The 17,943-nt window shown below is 40.0% G+C and overlaps 1 protein-coding gene across 3 annotated transcripts in view; it reads left to right on the top strand.

The window, feature by feature from the left end:
• smoc1 (SPARC related modular calcium binding 1) overlaps positions 1-16,966 on the top strand; it is a 48,517-nt gene extending 31,551 nt beyond the window's left edge. For 2 of the 3 annotated variants that reach the window (XM_035674320.1, XM_035674318.1), the window contains exons 9-14: positions 2,170-2,362; positions 4,400-4,482; positions 7,230-7,335; positions 7,820-8,064; positions 8,970-9,003; positions 14,764-16,966. In XM_035674320.1, coding sequence (XP_035530213.1) covers positions 2,170-2,362; positions 4,400-4,482; positions 7,230-7,335; positions 7,820-8,064; positions 8,970-9,003; positions 14,764-14,803 — 701 coding nt within the window. In that variant the 3' untranslated portion in view covers positions 14,804-16,966. Of the gene's footprint in view, positions 1-2,169; positions 2,363-4,399; positions 4,483-7,229; positions 7,336-7,819; positions 8,065-8,969; positions 9,024-14,763 lie in introns of all 3 variants that reach the window. The other variant, XM_035674319.1, reaches the window with a different exon arrangement.
• The last annotated feature ends 977 nt before the right edge of the window (positions 16,967-17,943 follow it).

Here is a 17,943-nt window from a genome sequence, read left to right as displayed (position 1 = left end):
ACACACACACACACACCTCCAATCCTCCTCGACCTGCCACCACTGTCATCTCCATCCTAATACTACCATGGAGGATGACAGAGGACTACTGTGTTTAACGTTTGTAGACATGTTTTGTGAAATTTATAAGTAAATATTTTCTCTTCTTAAACTGTTAATCTATCCCATTCTTCGTGAAATCTTGTAAAACATCAATTTTCCTGAAAATTGACAGTTAGGGAAAGACTGAAGTTTTAAAATCAACTATGAAATCAATTAGCACTGTGCTTGTGTGTGCCACAACATGCTGTGTTAGTTAGGGAGATGAACTGCAAGGTAGAGAGATAATGTGCAAAAACACGGGAGAATGAGAAGTCAGATGGTCTTAAGGCCTCATTTTTTTCACATAAAAAAGCATAAAAATTGTTAACATTTTTAGACAATTGTTGCATTGATTGATTTTTTGAGCCACTTGGGGGCAGTCCAAAAACTAAAAATACAACATTGACATTATAAGAAATGTGTTTGCAAATTTGGGAATTAATTCTCTGTGGTTTGCTTTGTCACCAATAGCAACCACTTTAACAGAAAATAAGTCATTACATCTCATTTTAATACAGGAATATTGATTACAGCCATTTTAAGTAAAGGATGTGAATGCTCTTTTCACCACTGTTGTGGGGTAGAGAATATGCTGAGAATTCTGTAGAAGTCCCAGATCTAATTTCACAAGCTCCTTTCCCGATCTTGAATCAGGCAGTGGCTGTGCCGTATTGTCTTAATTATCCTTTGGTTACTGGAACTGTGCGAGCTGAGACTACCGGCACTGCTGTGGCACTAATCAGCTCCACAATGTGAAAATATGTCGTCACCACGCTGAAGAAAAGGGCTCCAAACGGTTAGCATGCCCTCTTATTGTAGCTCAGTGGCTTCATAGCGCACTTGAATGTCAAAGGAAGAATGGATCAGGAGTGGTAAAAGCACACTTCATCGCAAGTTTAGAATGCTGCTCTGTTGTACTTGGCTTAAGAGTGAGCAATGGACTAAATGGATGTGAATGTAAATACAGTGCGGTGGGACAAGGTGTTGCAGCGGCTGTTGTTGAATATATGACAGATATGAGAGATTGTGGTGGATTAGGACTTTGTAATACAACCTGAGGAAGGACTAGTAAAGATTTTGTTGTACAAGTGCTGCAATAAAGGTTTTTGAAAGAACTTGAAGTCTAGTCTTCAGAAGACAAACTACCTTGGTTGATCTTTAAACATCTACATCCTACAGTCTTCATAAGCAGATACTGTTGTCTTAGTTTACACAGAAATGGTTCAGTTCTCATTATGTGTCAGGTGGTTTTATATGGTTGTAGCTTTTTAAGTAAGTGGACTTCGAGTTACGATTCTTCTTGTCAAAGTACTACAGTATTTCCAAGGCCACTAATGAACTTTAATGCTTAAAATATAGTAGGTTTACTAATTTGTCCAGATGGAAGGAAAACACTCCTGACAAATTTTACATGGTTTAACAATGTGGTGACTCATGTCTGATTTCCAGTTGCATCACAAGCCATATACCCATGGGAAGAAGTAGTATTAAAGTTATCTTGAAGCAAGAGTGAACACCAACTCTCAAAAGTTTGAGCAGCAGCTACCTGTTGAATGCAAACCCTTGCAATCCTGTTCATTGTTTCTACTATCACAACTCAGCCCTACAGTACATAAATCTTCTGACCACATACAGTGCTTTAATAACAGACATGACCCCCAAGTCAGCAACAAAAACATAAAGTGTGCATAAACGTGCAACAGTTGGCCTATAAAGTGACATGAAGAATACAAAATGGTATAGAGACTGCACTTTCTACCGACCAGTAGCCGGCCAATCACAACTGAAATTGGTTGATCGACAGCCAACACGATGTTGGGCAACCTGCCTCCAAATAGTAACTTACTCCAAGTACAACACGTGGAGGCATGCCACTGTAAATGCTTTAATAATTTGCTAAACTGTAAAGCTGTGACATGATCATTATTATCCTGAATCAGTTTTATGTATGTTGATATCTGGGTGGTCTTTCATCCTATCCTGATGTACGCCATCTCCGATTAATCTTGTGACAGACTTTTTGTGTGTGTGTTTCTGGTTTCCCCAATTGTGGTGCGTCTGTATTGAGTGTGTTTCTCATGGTTTTAGAGAAAGTTCCCTCTTGTGACCAGGAGCGACAGAGCGCACTGGATGAGGCTCGGCAGAATCCCCGGGATGCCATTTTCATCCCTGACTGTGGGCCTGGAGGCCTTTACAAACCGGTCCAGTGCCACCAGTCCACAGGCTACTGCTGGTGTGTTCTGGTGGACACGGGACGGCCTATTCCTGGAACCTCCACCAGGTAATATCCGCTATCAGAAGAAGCACTTAACCCAGTTTTTTATTAAGCTACTATGGCATTCATACTGCTGTCATTAGTTTTGCAGGTATATAGATAACAATGATTTGACAAAGTGAAATTCTGACTTTATAATGGTGCTAGATAAAATGCTTAGAGATAACCAAAGGTATTAGAATTTAACCTGAGGGGTTATGAATGTCTGTGCAGAATTTGATGGCAATCCATCCAAGAAACATTTCACTCAAAACCACAAATGTGAACCTCATGGTGGCGCCAGTTGAAAAGTCAAAGGATCACCAAAGTCTTTAGATTCATCCTCAGGGAACCATAAATGTCTGTACCAATATTAAGTACTGCACAGTAGATGTTGAGACGTATTGGAGGAGAAGACCTAGAAGAGAAGTCAGGGAATCCAAAGTAATTAGGATTCATCTTCTGGCCAGCACAGATATCTGTACACAAGTTCATGGCAATCCATCAAGTAGTTGTTGATGTATCTCAGTCTGGCCCGACCAACCACACACAGTCATACCTAGAGCTCATAGCTACACGCGTAGACCTTACTTTTTTTTTTTTTTTAAGGAATTCTGGATCCAAACTGCTGCTGCCGGTTCACTCTGCAAAATAATTATCTTCAAGCCCTGATGGGAATATCATTTAGCCGGCCATAAACATTCAGTGGTATGACATTTGTTTTTAGTGCAGTTGCTGCTGTTTATATTGCTTTCAGGGAAATGGCGGAGGCACAATGGGATTTTTCAAGAGCTGATGTCACAGGGATGCAGACGAGGCAACAGAAAAATGTTAAATAAATGATGCCCATTGATCATGTTTTGGTTGTTTAAAAACTTTTCATGATTTGTATCTAGAACGTGAATATTACAACTTGAAAATCAGCACTAGATGAAGGGAAAGAGATTGGATGTTTGAAAAAACTTTAAGCATGCACCAGTAAATAGATGAGTTGTTTTTGTTCATGAAAGGGCATCATCATTCTCTCTCCACGAGATGGTTTATGTTTTACAGGAGGAGATACAGGACGTTTTTTTTCTATCAGAAAAAGTTGTTTTTGGTCTTGCTAGTATTTGAAAACAGGATGACGCAGGTGTAGTTTCAAATCAATGTGATACCAGCGTATTTAACAGCCATCAAAACCCTCAAATAAATCACACGCATAGTAGCAAAACTTACACAGCCCAAATTCTCATCTGCATTACAGAGATATTCAATGACAGCCTTGAGGCGATTTTCCTCACGTAAGAATTTCATGTATTTTGGACTAGTCCTTATGTCACTCATCCCAATTTCTTTCCTCTGGACGGCAATGCGCAGAGTCATGCATCAGACATCCCATCTTGGATCAGAAACCCTGCAGACTGTGAAGAAAGAAATGACAACTTACTTAAAAAAAGAAAGAAAAAAAAGGCCAAATGAGACACACATGCTCTATTTTCCATCTCATTCAAGAACCGCTGATACAATAGCCAGGAGAAAACGAGTCATGCCACGCATAATGCCGAACAGTTTGTTATGGCTCCGAAACAAAGCTTTGTGCATGTCAAATCAAATTTATTTATTATGTGTTTATAAAAAGGGAGGTCAATCACTGTCAATACTTCAATACAGATCAAATGTGAATATATGGATCAAAGCCAACGAGCAATACGTTGTACTTCTAAGAAGCTATAACAGAATGGATGTGTGCAAATACATGCAGTGAAGAGATTGGGGGAGAGATGTTCATCAATAATTCATAATGACGATAAAGATTTGTCCTTAACCAAGAATATCTCCTGGTTGCTCCACATCAGATTATTCTGAGACCTGAAAGAAAAACAGGAAAATCTTTTGTGGTGTTTTTGTTTTGTTGAGTCTTTAATTCCAGGCAATGTTTGACTTTTGTTTTATATTGTATGGCTTTGATGGCTCAGGTTTGTCACACATTGCTAAGACAGGTTTATTCTTTTCTTCATCAGCTGCTTCTGTTTTTATCTCATGTAGCCATGTTCCTACTGTCCTCTCCTTTCTGTGTAACAGGTACCAGACCCCAGAGTGTGACAGTGCTGCACGATCTCGCATCTCAGACATAGAAGACCCCTTCCAAGGCAGAGACCTGACAGGTTTTCTTCACTTTTCACAGCAGTTCAACTTATTCTTGGCCTTGGGATTGCAGAAACTTTCTCGGATTAAATTTACTATCTTGTGTCAAACTGTATTTCTGATAAATGAAGAGGCTTAGATATTCACATAACCGAACTGTGTCAGATGGTCTGTTACACAGAACCATCTGGAAAGTTGTCGTTGGAAACAGGTGCTTTCAAAAAAATCATGTTAGGTGATTGGATGAACCATCTGTCTATCACGGGCGAACTCAGATCAATGAACCACATAACGTAGTCAAACTCTTAGCTGCCAGTACTTCCTCAAAAGATGCTGATTAGTCGGGTACCACTTAGTTAGGCCACAAATGTATAGATTGAGGCCTGGTAAGATGGATTCTCTCATGATCTTCTGATTTCGTGATCTTGCGAGTCCAGCTGCCTCGCGAGGTTAATATGTACTTGAACTTTTTCTAAATTGTTAATAACAAAAATAATACAGTCAAGACAGTATTGCTGTTTGCTAAGTTCTCATTGGCCTGTCACTACAGCTCTGTGCACACAGCTTCAGCCAAAGTTTGACTCACTGTGCTTAGTTACAGTTGCTGATTGTACAATCTGTACAGGTGAGGGGTTTAGACAACAGCAAATTACTAGCACTGCAGCTCAGAGACTTGAAAATTATGTATATTTTTACTTGTTTCAGGAAATATATTTTTCCTTCCTTTAATGCCAACTGACCACTTTTGAATAAGAATCAACCAAACCACACTTTGTTGTTGGATTCCCCAGCAGCAAAGATCAGAGACTCTCCTCTAAACCAGAGGTCGTAACCTCGGCTCATACTCCTCTGCCCTTGTTACTGCTCACTTACTTTTGTTGCCCCTCTGTTTCCCCATCATTTAAGGTTGCATTGTAACTCTTATTTAATTCCCCATCTGGTGAGTTTACAGAGTCAAGCATGACTCCTGACTGTGCAGCAGATGTGTGGCATGTTTTATGGAAGGTGTGAGTGTTGCGGGGTGTGGTGCAGAGGCTGTGGGGGTCTGCTGGGGTGTTGGAGACCACAGGGTGCTGAGTGGAGATATTTTTATGTACTGTAGAGGGATGTTCTGAACCGCCACAACAAAAGCACAATATTTCATGGTCGTCACATCAAGGCAAGAGAAAAGAATGCTTGAGAGGGCAGTCTATTAACAGCATGCAGCTACAGGTTTAAGCTCACTGTACACAGTGTGGCACAATACCACCTCTGTCAGAAAGAGCACATAGGAGCTCTTCCCCCGAGACCAAAGGCAGGGTCTCTTCACTTCCAGTTCACGAACTGTATTTTTATTCTAACATTAAGGTAGTATTTTTAGGAAGGAAAATTACTCCATTTACATTTGTTCCTGCGCTACTATAAAGACCAGGATTGAAATACAGTATCATTTTGTATGCTTAAAGCTACACTTTGTACAGTGGTGGACACAGACTAAGGCCCAAATTAAATGTTCCGCATCTATGAAACAGCCAAGGTCAGAGTGGCTGAGTGATTAATGGGATAAAATAAATATATACATATATATTTTTTCAGATTTTTCTATACATTTGCCCTTTTCATGTGAAATGGATAGCTATAACTCCTTATAACCCTAAAAATAATTCAGGTAGAAGACACTGAGAAGAAAGATTTCTGCACTAAAACTACTTTAAGGATATAAAAGTGCATTCTTCGAAGATGTGCCACAGGTGAACATTGCTTTGTTTTAATGGTTTAAAAGTCCAAAAAGGGGAACCAGTGATTTTTAGCTCATTTTTGTTCTTTATTGTAGAACATCTTTCTCTATTTTTTAGAGAAACAGCCTTGTTTGATGCAGCTTTAAGTGTGTTTTAAAGTCTTCAGATTAACAAGATCAAATCCAAGTGGCCCAGAGCCCAGAGGTCCTGCACCACACTGTGCCCTTGACACCTTGCCACATAGGCAGCATACAACATAACGGTTTGCGCTTCATAACACCCCAATTTAACACTTGGATTAAGGCACAGCAAGGCAGTGCTTCTCCGAGCTTGTCGTGTCGTAGGAAATGCTAATTGAATTCACCTGGCGGGGCAGCGGAGGACTGAACTGAGCCGGCACAAAAAGGATGAAAAGACAAGAACAGAGCAGAGAACAAGGAGGCCACAAGGGGAGGAGGGGATCGAGTAAGAAAGCTCGAGCAAAAGAGGGAGAGACTGAAAAAAGAATGAGAAGATTAGTTTACTATGCAGCTGCGTTTGAAGTTTCCCTTTAAGAGACACAATTAGGAGGGAAAAATTTGCACTGGTTTAGCATGCTATTAAAGCCATACATCTGGGCAATTAAAGAGAGCTACCCAAGGTGTTCAGAATTGTGTCATAAAAGTTAACAGGTCTGCACTGCTCAACAAAACTCTCTCATCACCGAACACTTCTGTTCCACTTCTCGCCATGTGCCTCAGCTCTGCTGTCTGAAGTCTTACAAAACAGCCAAACTATGTATTTCACCTCTATTTAAAATACATTGATAATGATTCACCAGTAATTGTGAACACAAGCCAGTTAACCAATACACCTGTTTTGTCGTTAAGCTCTGGACAAGGTTTGCATGCTTTATTTTACTGTAGAAAAGCCGTTTTCCGTTTGACATCTGTCATACTGGTTCGCTGGTGTGGAGGCTTTTAGAGGCACTTCAGCTTCACTGTACCGTAATGACTCAAATTAGTTGTGGAAGGTAATTTTGTTGTATATTTGTCTTTGATTTGTGCCAGGCTGCCCAGAGGGAAAAAAAGTGGAATTCATTACAAGCTTGTTAGATGCCCTCACTACAGACATGGTGCAAGCCATAAACTCACCAGCCCCCTCTGGTGGTGGGAGGTAAGTAGTGTCATTTACTACTGAAGACAGTTGTATCTGAGCACGATACCTTATGACTGATTCTTCATGGAAAACTTTCACTCCTGTTTTTTCTCAACCAAGCTTTCCTTCTGGTTGTATGTATTCAACGTATATATTTTATCTCTGACAATGCACAGATCTTGGCACAGACATTGACAGGGTTTGGTGTTCACTTTACATCAATGTTAGAACTATATACAATGATGGGAGTGAAAGGTATTTGGATTGAAGTTGTACACACTGTCCCGAAAAGAGAAATCCATTCTGCAAAGCAAAGCTTGTAAATAATCTTATTGCAAGCTAAGCTGAAATCAAACGACATAAAACAAGACTGTCTAAAGTATCCACACCTTTTCTGCACAGGATTTTTATTTTATTTTTTGCAACTTCCCTTTTATGCGAATCATTCTAGGTTTTGAAACATCCATGTTTTCACCCTGTCTGTTCCTCTAATCCTAACCAGGTTTGTTGAGCCTGATCCCAGTCACACTTTAGAGGAGAGGGTGGTGCACTGGTACTTCGCCCAGCTGGATAACAACGGCAGCCACGACATCAACAAGAAGGAACTCAAGCCGTTCAAGAGGTACCTGAAGAAGAAAGCCAAACCCAAGAAATGTGCCCGCAAGTTCACCGACTACTGTGACCTGAATAAGGACAGGGCCATTTCCCTGCAGGAGCTGAAAGGCTGCCTGGGTGTCAGCAAGGAGGGTAAGAGGAAAAGAGAAGCTGGGGAAAAACTGGGTGGCAGGAAACAGGACGGTTGAGAGTGGGGTAAAAGGGTCATAGAATAGGGTCATGGCCCTGGTATGAACCTCAGGCCAGCTGGGAAAATCTACATATACAGTCTCGTTTCCTTCAAGAACTAGTTAGAGATGCCCTTTGGCATGCAGAACTGATTGAATGCAGTTTAACAGCTACTGTCAACAAAAATAAAAACAAATTAAAACTTGTATAAGAATATCAAATTGAGGATTTACAAGAATAAAAGATTTTTTCCATGTGTTGTTAAAAGTATACGAGTGTTAACCACGAGACACAGAATGATTTCCATTAATTCCCACATTAGATTTTTACTAATATATTCATCACATCATAGTTTCAAAAAGTCAAGTGAGTCAGTTGTTTAGAGGAAGGGATGAAGTAACTGTGGTGCATGTGACAAACAGATGTGTTGGCAGTCTAAATAAGGTACACTGCTCCACTTAGCACACGCTGATGAATATTTAGACGAGACTAATGTATTAGTGGATCCTAGACGCTGTCTGGGCCGGAAAACTGAAACTACTCATCATGAGTGTACAGACTGGTCCTAATAGAGATCATTAACAACTGTCAAAGCAGCTTACAGTTGAGAAGCTGCTACCAGCTACAACCCCAGTGTCATACAGCCAAGAGAAAAACTTGTGAAATAAAGTTTATTCCCAGAAGTTGTAGATCACATTTAACACATAAATGAAAAAGTAAACTTAAAATGTAATGTTACACTGTATAATACAAATTGCACTGTGTAGTATAATTATTTTCTTTGATGGCATAATTTTAAGGTTTTTAAGGCTTAAGAACAAGACATCCATCAATATCAACTTTAATCTTTGTTACTTTCTCTTTTACAGGTAGCTCAACAACAAGTGGCAGCCAAGGGACAAGGCAAGGGACAAAATTGTTCAGTAAGGCAAACTAATACGCTTCCACTAACTCCGGCAGCCTCTGGCTTTGAGTGCTATAGTTGGCTTATTGTGTAACCCATTAACATGCACATTGGTGAAACGCATCAGTCATGTGTGGTGTGGATGGAGTATTGTCATCTGTTCTGCTGGAGAGGGGTTTTGTTTTTTGATGTGACATATCATCTTAAGTTATGACCATAAAAATAGAATTTAGACATTAGATATTTGCAGTTTTTATTCTTCAACGGTTAAGATGGTTTTTGTAGAGTTGAAACTCACATTTATTCAAATTTTATTGAATAATCTTATTATTATTTATTTCTCTATTAATACATTAAAATGCCCATTATAGTTAGCTAAAGCTCAAGGTGTAATTTTAAGATGTTAAATCCTAAACTAAATTGGCCGACAATTCTGAAGAAGAACCAAGGAAGGAATGATTATATTTTTTGCTAATTATCATTCTGTCTTTTAGTCTGTCTCGCTCTTTTCAGTCTGTCTCCTTCTCTTCTCAATCTGTCGGGATTATCCCCATTGAGCGATTATTGGTCCCGTTGGTGCTGTTGACTCTGCCCACTGGGCCGGTTCAGCGCCACATAGCACTGAGGTCATGTGTTTACCCTGGCGCTGCCCCACCGCGCCTGGAGAACAGTGGCTCGGAGCGGGCATAACGTCAGGCCTCTCTCGGACCCTGGGCACAGCTGCCAGGATAAACAGCCCCCGGTATTGGAAGAGCAGATGAGGAGGCTCGGTTGGTTGTTTTCGCTGTGGTCACCGAATTTCTCACCTTCATGCTTAAGAGCTGGAGGTAAATGGCCTGACAGCTTTATACGGCTCCTTATGCTGCCACTCAGGCACTCTGAGCTGATTGTTGAGAGAGTGAGGTATTTAAAGAAGAGACAGAGAGACATTGAAACCCTGCATGAAAGAAGCAGGAGTCTGTGAGAACATATGGCAGCATTCTGCCTTGACTAAGATAGACGGCCATTGTGTTCAGGTATGCCTAGATGATCCTCAATGGCCTGGATCCCTTTAAGTCAAGCTGCCTTTGCCAGGCATTAAATCTTATCATGCTCTGTCGCAGCTTTGGATCGTCACTGGAGTGTTGTTGGACATATTTACAGTTTACAGTACGTGCTTTTTGGTGAAGGATTGCAAGCATGTGGGGCAGAGTGGAGCACATCTGCATGAGGCTCCTTGCTCTTGACACGTTGGCAACAGCAAAGGAAAACATCTGAATACCTTGTGTGAGTTTTGAAGTGCTGGAGAGGGTGGCATCCATCGTCTGGAGAGACTGGAAACCTCATTATAGATGAGATATGAAACAGAAGCTCAGGGCAGTGACTTTTCTCTATAAACTTTTCTCACAGTCAGAGGAGCAGCAGGTCTGGTAGTCCAGAGGGCCCCAGCATTATGTCTCGCTCACTGTAATGAACAGAAATACAAAAATGTTTCACTGTTAAACTTGTTGCAATGGGTTCTGGCAGCAGGGTTCATGATGTTCTTTTCAAAAATCTTAATCCCATTTAGAAAGCCATAAACACACGTTTGAGTAAGTACAAACACATGCGGGCGTGCATGTATGAATGCTTGCACGCACAAAAACACATCAAATAAGCACACACAATTATAAGATATTAAAGGATCTATTGTTGTGAGCGCTTACAAAGCTTTGAGTTTTCAGAATGCATCCACTGTTGTTGAGCATAAATAGCTGGGGATTTTTCCTGCAGCTAGGGATGCATCGATTTATTGGCCAAACATTAGCATGCAACGATATTTGCCTTGTTGACTGACATCGGCCTATTGGGAAATAAGATGGCATTCTCCGATGTCAGTGGTCGATATTTATCTGTTGTTTTTTGGGCTTTTAGGTAAATGTCGTGTTGGTTAATTCCAGCTTATAATATCACCTCTGTTTTGCAGCATTGGCACAAATTGCATTCAAATACTGAACTGTCACAAATGTATTTCGTTTTTCAGGAAATCACATTAAGATCAAGATGTCTTTCACATTTTACATACTTTTTACCATATCACAACAAGAACATTCAGTCCCACGCAGCAGTCATCATGCATATACTTTAATTTAAAAAAATCATCTGTATTATTAAAAATATCAGTAAGTAGATCTCCCTCAGAGGAATGAGCATCAGCTACTTCCAGCAAAGTGAAGTGCATAGTACCGAAAACCAGTCCTCCTCAGTTTAAAGTTGGCATGAGGAACTTTTAAAGCCAACCTATCCTCTGATCTGGTGTCAAGGTTGTTCACTTTGAACTCAACTCAGGCTCTTGAATATCTCGGCAGCTTAGATAGCCAGGCCTTATAAATGAAACACAGGTATGCTGATGCCTTCTAGATGTCAGTGGTGAACATCTAACCTTTTCGTGTAACTCACAGCGGTGAGCGTTCTAGAGTAATGAACTGACTGGCACTGTGGTAAATGGCATCCAAGTAGTTTAACGGCGGTGACAGCAGCACGAACATACAGCATATCTACATAATGGAGGGTAGATAGTACAGTGGATTGTAAAAGGAGAAACTAGCTCTGTTCTGGTTAGGGTTAGAGTTAGGGTGTTCTTTTATTCGTTTATGATCATATAAATATTAATCTGGTGTCATTAAGTACAGATGACTAAGAAGGAATATTGTTGCCTCTTTACTGGAGGTATTTGGGGGCTGATTTCACCTGACAAAGGCCATTTTAAACTTCCTGCTCGGTTTGCATTGACAAAAACAGTCAGAAGTGCACACATGCTTTTTGTATTTCCTTTTTTTTCTGTATCCTGTCTGCTGTTCTCGTCTCCTTTCCTGCTCTCTCGTCTCTTCCTCTCCTGTTTGTCCTGGCTGTGTCCGTCATTAGGCAGGAATGAAAGGAGGGCATTATGAGGCAGGCCTGGCACAGAGGCTGCAGGACCATTAGAGAGCCCAGACCCCCGTCCTCTCAGAGCCAACAGCAATTACTCCACACCACTTGTGTTTTAATTACTGTGACATCAGCTCGACACACTGTACTGTGTTAAAGGTAACAGAGGTCAACAGAAAGGACTGTGACGGTTAGATAAGCATTGCTATGCCCACTATCACTACCCGTTACTCTGGTGATGAGTTTGCTACAAAAAATCCTTATATCACGGGCTGACAGTAAACTCAGTCCCTTTCCCCAGTTGCCACCATGTACGTATACCATGATTCCCAGCTCTTGAGCCAAGTGTCTTTATTGGCTGGTCCCAGGTGAGGCGCGGCGATTCACCACTAGACAGGATCTGCTTTCAGCTCTTTATCACAAGTGGGGCCAAGGTGTCCAGGGAGAGGCCAGAGAGCTTTGTGTTGTTAATGGCACAGACAGTGTCCTCAGTGACTGGGAGGAGAGGAGGGAGAGGACCATTCGCTGCTCTGGAGCCTGGTAATTGCAAAGCCGATTCATCAGCACTACTGTAGCTCAGCTCCTTACAACAGAGACATTTATCTGAGCTAAAGAGAGGAACGACATGACTTCACCGGAAAAGAGATATCAGCAAATATTGTGGTACTGCATAGTTTAACAGTGAGAACATGCCACTAATGGTGCCAAGGTAAAGGGTTTATGACACTGAATGTACAAAATACTACAATTCTTGTTACCAAGTTGCACCATCTTTACTTACAATCCATTCAAATATCTCTTGTTGATTTCTTTATATCCTGAATTTTTACATTTGGACACTGTAAGAGCTTTCCTTCAGTGCCATCCAGTCACATTTTCTGATTTTAACTTTTAACTTTAAAAAATAATTAAATGTCTTAACATTACCCTTTGGATATTCATGTTCAGTAAGACAGTAGATTTAATTTATTAATCAAGACTATATTACATAAACATTTGCACATTTTTTTTTTGAACATCATTTCCAAGAGGTTACTCAATGTGGCAACAATGTGTTTTAGATACTGCTTTCTTTAAGTACTATATGCCAAAATTGTTGTTGTGGTGGTTGGTGATGTAAGCCACATCACTTATTGTGCAGAGTTTTCTTTTTTCAGTTTGTGTTTAAAGTATATAAAGGAACATATTTTATGAGCTAAGTGGATACAAGTTGATTCAGAGTGGTGTTTTTGTGGCAGTAACAAAATGAATTTATTTACATAAAAATGTCACAGTTTAAACAGCAAACAGCAGTCACCTGGATCCAACTGGTCATGGTAGAAATAGGTAGCCATAATGTTTTATTTTGTACACTTAAAGTATAGGAGAAAGCATCCACTACAGGACTTTCTCATATGGAAGGTAACATATGATTTATTGCATGCTGGAGAGATTGTGATGTTTTAAAGTTCGAACAAAATACTTGACTCTGAAGCAAATGCATCGTCTGAGATTACAGGAGCTTCCAGAGTGCGCAGGGAAATCAGCTGGACTTCTATTTCATGGCTAACATAATCAGCACTGACAGAGAGTGCACCTGCACCTCCCCACCCCCACACACAACCTCATGTAGGCCAGCAGAGTCTAGACACACACAGACTGCATGTACAACTACCTAATGTGCGCGCGTGCACACACACACACACACACACACACACACACACACCATACAGATAGATGAAACAGACATGCAAACACACACAGACATTCACACAGCCTGAGCTCTCACAGGGCTCAGGAGGACCTCTGCTCCCCTTTGACAGCCATCTGTAAGCAATCTAAGCTCTTTACCCATCTCCTTTTCTCCAAGGCCTTTCCTTCTTTCTTTCTCTCTCACTCGCTCTCTCTCTCCGCCCCCCCCTCACCCACTCATCTGATTGATGAGTGAGCAGTCCATCCCTTGTGCGGCACATTGACTGTCCCATGCAGTTTCAACACAGATCGAGTGCAACACAACTTCAGAGAGTGTTGAGTTATAGCTCGGTTGTAACATAACGTCAGCACATGTGATGGTGCGTAGGGAGCATTCAGTTGTAGGTGGGGTACAGCTGCTTAGCAGTCAATCTTTAGTTAATAACCTCTGACTTTATCCTTGGTTCACGGGATCACTGACTTTTTGTTAACTGAAGAGAAACAGATGGTAAAGAAAAAAGTGAAGAATGAAATTTTGCTTTACTTTGCATTTTTGCAACACTAAATAGCAGAAACTATGCATTTTAACACTCACTTCACTTTTGTTACAAACCTAGTTACTTTTAACTGAAGTATTATAGAGACAGAAAAAACAGATGCAAATATAAATGCAAAATTTAAAAGGTAGGTCATTTATTTTTGGTTCTAAGCTAAACTAAAAATCACAGTCTGCACTGGAGTTTGTTTGATCATTTAACTGAGGGACTTAATGCTGGTGAGATGTGAAGGAAAGGCAACAGGGTTTTAAAAGGAAGAGTTATCAGCTTCAGAGGTTGGATCTGCTTTAAGCATGGTCATTCAGAAACGCAACATGCATCCCTAATAACAGTTTTAATAAACTATATTATACATTTAAATTGTGTGTGTGAGACCGTCTAGGCGAGCCTCTGCCTGTTGAGCCATGCCATTGTCTTGTCACGCAACAGCTTCATGTGAGCGCATTTGCATGCTGGACACTGAAACAGATGAGTGAATACATTGTTTTTTTCCTTGTCTGTCTGTCTGTCTGTCTGTCTGTCTTGTCTGTCTGTCTGTCTGTCTGTCTGTCTGTCTGTCTGTCTGTCTGTCTGTCTGTCCTGTCTGTCTGTCTGTCTGTCTGTCTGTCTGTCTGTTGGTCTGTCTGTCTGTCTGTCTGTCCCCAGTAGGTCGTCTGGTGTGAGAAGAGAAGGATCCAGAAGCTGAGACGAGAGCAGAGGGCACAGAGGGAAGGCATCTGTACGCTTGCTGACAGGAAAGAGAAAGATGGAGCAGAAAAATTAAGAAGTTCCTGAGTTTCAAAAAAATGAACAGAAAAACAAGAAAAGAAAACGAAGCGGCGCCAAAATATTTGCACTTTCTCCTCCCTATGTTTGACATTTTATCTGTTCGTGCGTGTTTTTTTTTTTCTCTTGAAGTGACTGAAAAGGTCTAGGTAAGAATGAGAATATATTTGTAAAAAGATGACTCACCACTGGAAGATGTGTATGTCACCACATTTCCCTTTGTGTTTAGTCTGCTGTTGTGGTTCGTTCTGTCCTCAGATAATGGGAACAGGCACTAACACATTTTGTGGCTATTAAATTCAACTTACATTTCCCCTGTTACACATAGTAGCACACAGGCCAGTGGTTACTCACTACAGAGGAGCTTACAGTGAGTCACAATCAGCCCAAATGTTGCTCGGTAAAGACAAACTCAAAAAGGAAGAGCTATCGCAAAGTAGACCAATTTAAACGAATGTGTAATGTTGTATGTGAGCAGGCAATATTAAGTGAACGGCATGTATTAGAATTAAACTGTGACAATGAAGTCTAATTTATCAGCACATAACTAGCTGTATGAATCCCCTTGCACTGTACAGAACTTTCTAGCTACATTAACATATTGGCTTAAGAATCTGATCTTTTTTGAACAGTGCTATGTCTGGTTTTTGTTCAGTACGTACCAGTGTTGTGGGAAAGCTAGCTGTATGTAAGTCACTACTTTACTCGCTCATCACACCATTCCTTAATGGTGTACATTTTGTATGACCCAAAACCAATGCGAGATGCAATGTTGTATGTAGTTTATTAGCACATTGTCTGCACAAGATGAAGTTGACTTTTTATTTGTTTTTCTACTTTTTTATAAAGTTTGTGCTAACAAAACATGAAATAATTATAGTGAAGAAAAAATAAAGTAAAAAAAAAAATTGTGTAGCAGCTAATACGGTAATATGAGTACTTTTAAAGTCATGCATCTAGCCCAACACTGGTACAGTACATACACAGTCTTAAAAGTATACTAATGCAGCTTAACACTGTAGCACCCAGCAGGTAAAACATTTCTACATGCTTGTGGTTGTATGAACATATTAAAGCTGCATTAATGAATGTTTGACCACTAGAGGGCAGAGGCATTCCAAAACCAGAGACACAACCCTGGACTATTATTGCCTCACAACCTTGTTATGGCTAACATTTTAGAAATACGTTTCCTCTTTACAGATCTAGCTAACACAGAGAAAAATCATCTCAAGTCCAACACATACTCTCTTTTGAGCTCTGTTTTTGGTCTCCACCAACTCCTGAGGGAAAGAAATCTGGTTCTTTAGCACCTACATATTCACCAGCAAGTTGCTAGCATATAGTAGTTTTTTTCATAGCTCATTTGTTGAAAACAGCTTGATGAGGGTGCTGAAACCAAACTATATAGTAAATGTAACATAAAAAGAGTAACTGCTGCAGAGTTGGGTGATAATTTTCTGAGAGTTTGTCAGTAAGAAGGTCCCCTTAATGTTGATATATAAAAATATTGATTAATGCAGTTTTAAGTTCAAACCACAATGAACACATATCTTGTGTCACATTGTTGTTCTATGTGTGATTTTGTGTCAAGTTACAAATCAATGTGGCTAGCTATATTATTCTACTAAGTTAATGTTAGTATTCATTTTCTACACAATCAAACCTAAAAAACAGCTAAAGAGTCTGGTTTTTACAGTATGTTAATGGTGAATTCTGCATGTTTTTCTGCATTTTTCTTGTGTTTGGTGATCATATTTTCATCGGGCTCTACTGGCTACTTTTACAAATTACATCATCATCAACAAATCTCTGAAAAAGACCCCCTGGTGGGGATTTTATTTTTACAAAACCATTTACAGTCCAGAGAATGAGTTTTAAATATTCTTAATAGTACCAGGAAAAAGAGGTGGCACAGATGACTAAACCCGACCAGTAAATGGAGTAAGATGTTTACATGGCTCAGTATCCCGTTAACATCAGCTCATTTCAGCTGTCATATTCACGTTTATCCCAATTATTGTAAACATGTGGCATTTACAAATGCCAGTTCCTAAAATAAATATTTGAGTCTCCCCAGTAATATCAGAGTACATTTTGTGTATGTAAACACATTCATTGTCTGTCCTCCAACAGTTGATGTCAGTCCTGCTCTGTGAAACACTTAACCACCACACACACTTGGAGCTTTGCCACCTTATGTAAGACAATGCAGTAAGTCTTTTAAAATACCCCCCAGGGTGGAGCGAGGAAAAACACTAGAAAAAGACATTTCGGAATGTAAAAAATAAAGTTTCCTCCTCACATTTGGGAACAATTCAGTTTCAAAATTGAAGAATCATGAGTTTGCTATTGTGGTCTGAATACTTGTGTAATTTTTTTGAGTTGTGTATTTCTTAGCATAGTCACTGCAGTGGCTCATGAACGTGAAACAAAAAAGGCTCCTATTGTAAATATGTACAATAACCTTTATTTGTTTGTTTGTTTTACTAAATTTCCTTGTGGAGCATATGGGTGTTCACTTACTTTACTGTCATTCTGGCTTATTGTACTATATATATATATATATATATATATATATATATATATACACATTTCACTCTGTTTTAACATCAAGGGTCAAAACATTAGGCTTTTACAGTAGCTAATTCACAACATTGAAATGCTTAAAGCAGACTGGATATTATCAGTTCTGAACACAGTTTATTTTATCGGTCGTGGGGTTATTTGACCATTTCAGCTTGTGTTTTACAATTCCTGCCATCATCGCTATACACAGTCAGGAATGTACACAGTATCTGGTGCTTAATCCACTACAATCACCAGTCCAGTCGAGTCTAATTTGAACTGGACAGTTATGCCAAGAATGAGAAAAGAAACTTCTCTTTCTCAGACGCACCGCAGTCTCTCCTGAGTGCCTGCTTCAGTCCAGGTTTGAACACTGGGCTTGTGTGTCTGCTGAAGTGCTTCCAGACGCTGCAAAGCTGCAGATCACATGAGAGATCTAAAACAACCTAACAGGCTAGTAATCACTGCTAATCACGATGGGGGACGTATAGT

This window comes from Morone saxatilis, unplaced genomic scaffold (assembly GCF_004916995.1).
Source record: "Morone saxatilis isolate NCDOM2014 unplaced genomic scaffold, NCSU_SB_2.0 Contig3, whole genome shotgun sequence".
Taxonomy (NCBI): Eukaryota; Metazoa; Chordata; class Actinopteri; family Moronidae; genus Morone; species Morone saxatilis.
This window is presented reverse-complemented; position numbering and strand designations above follow the sequence as displayed.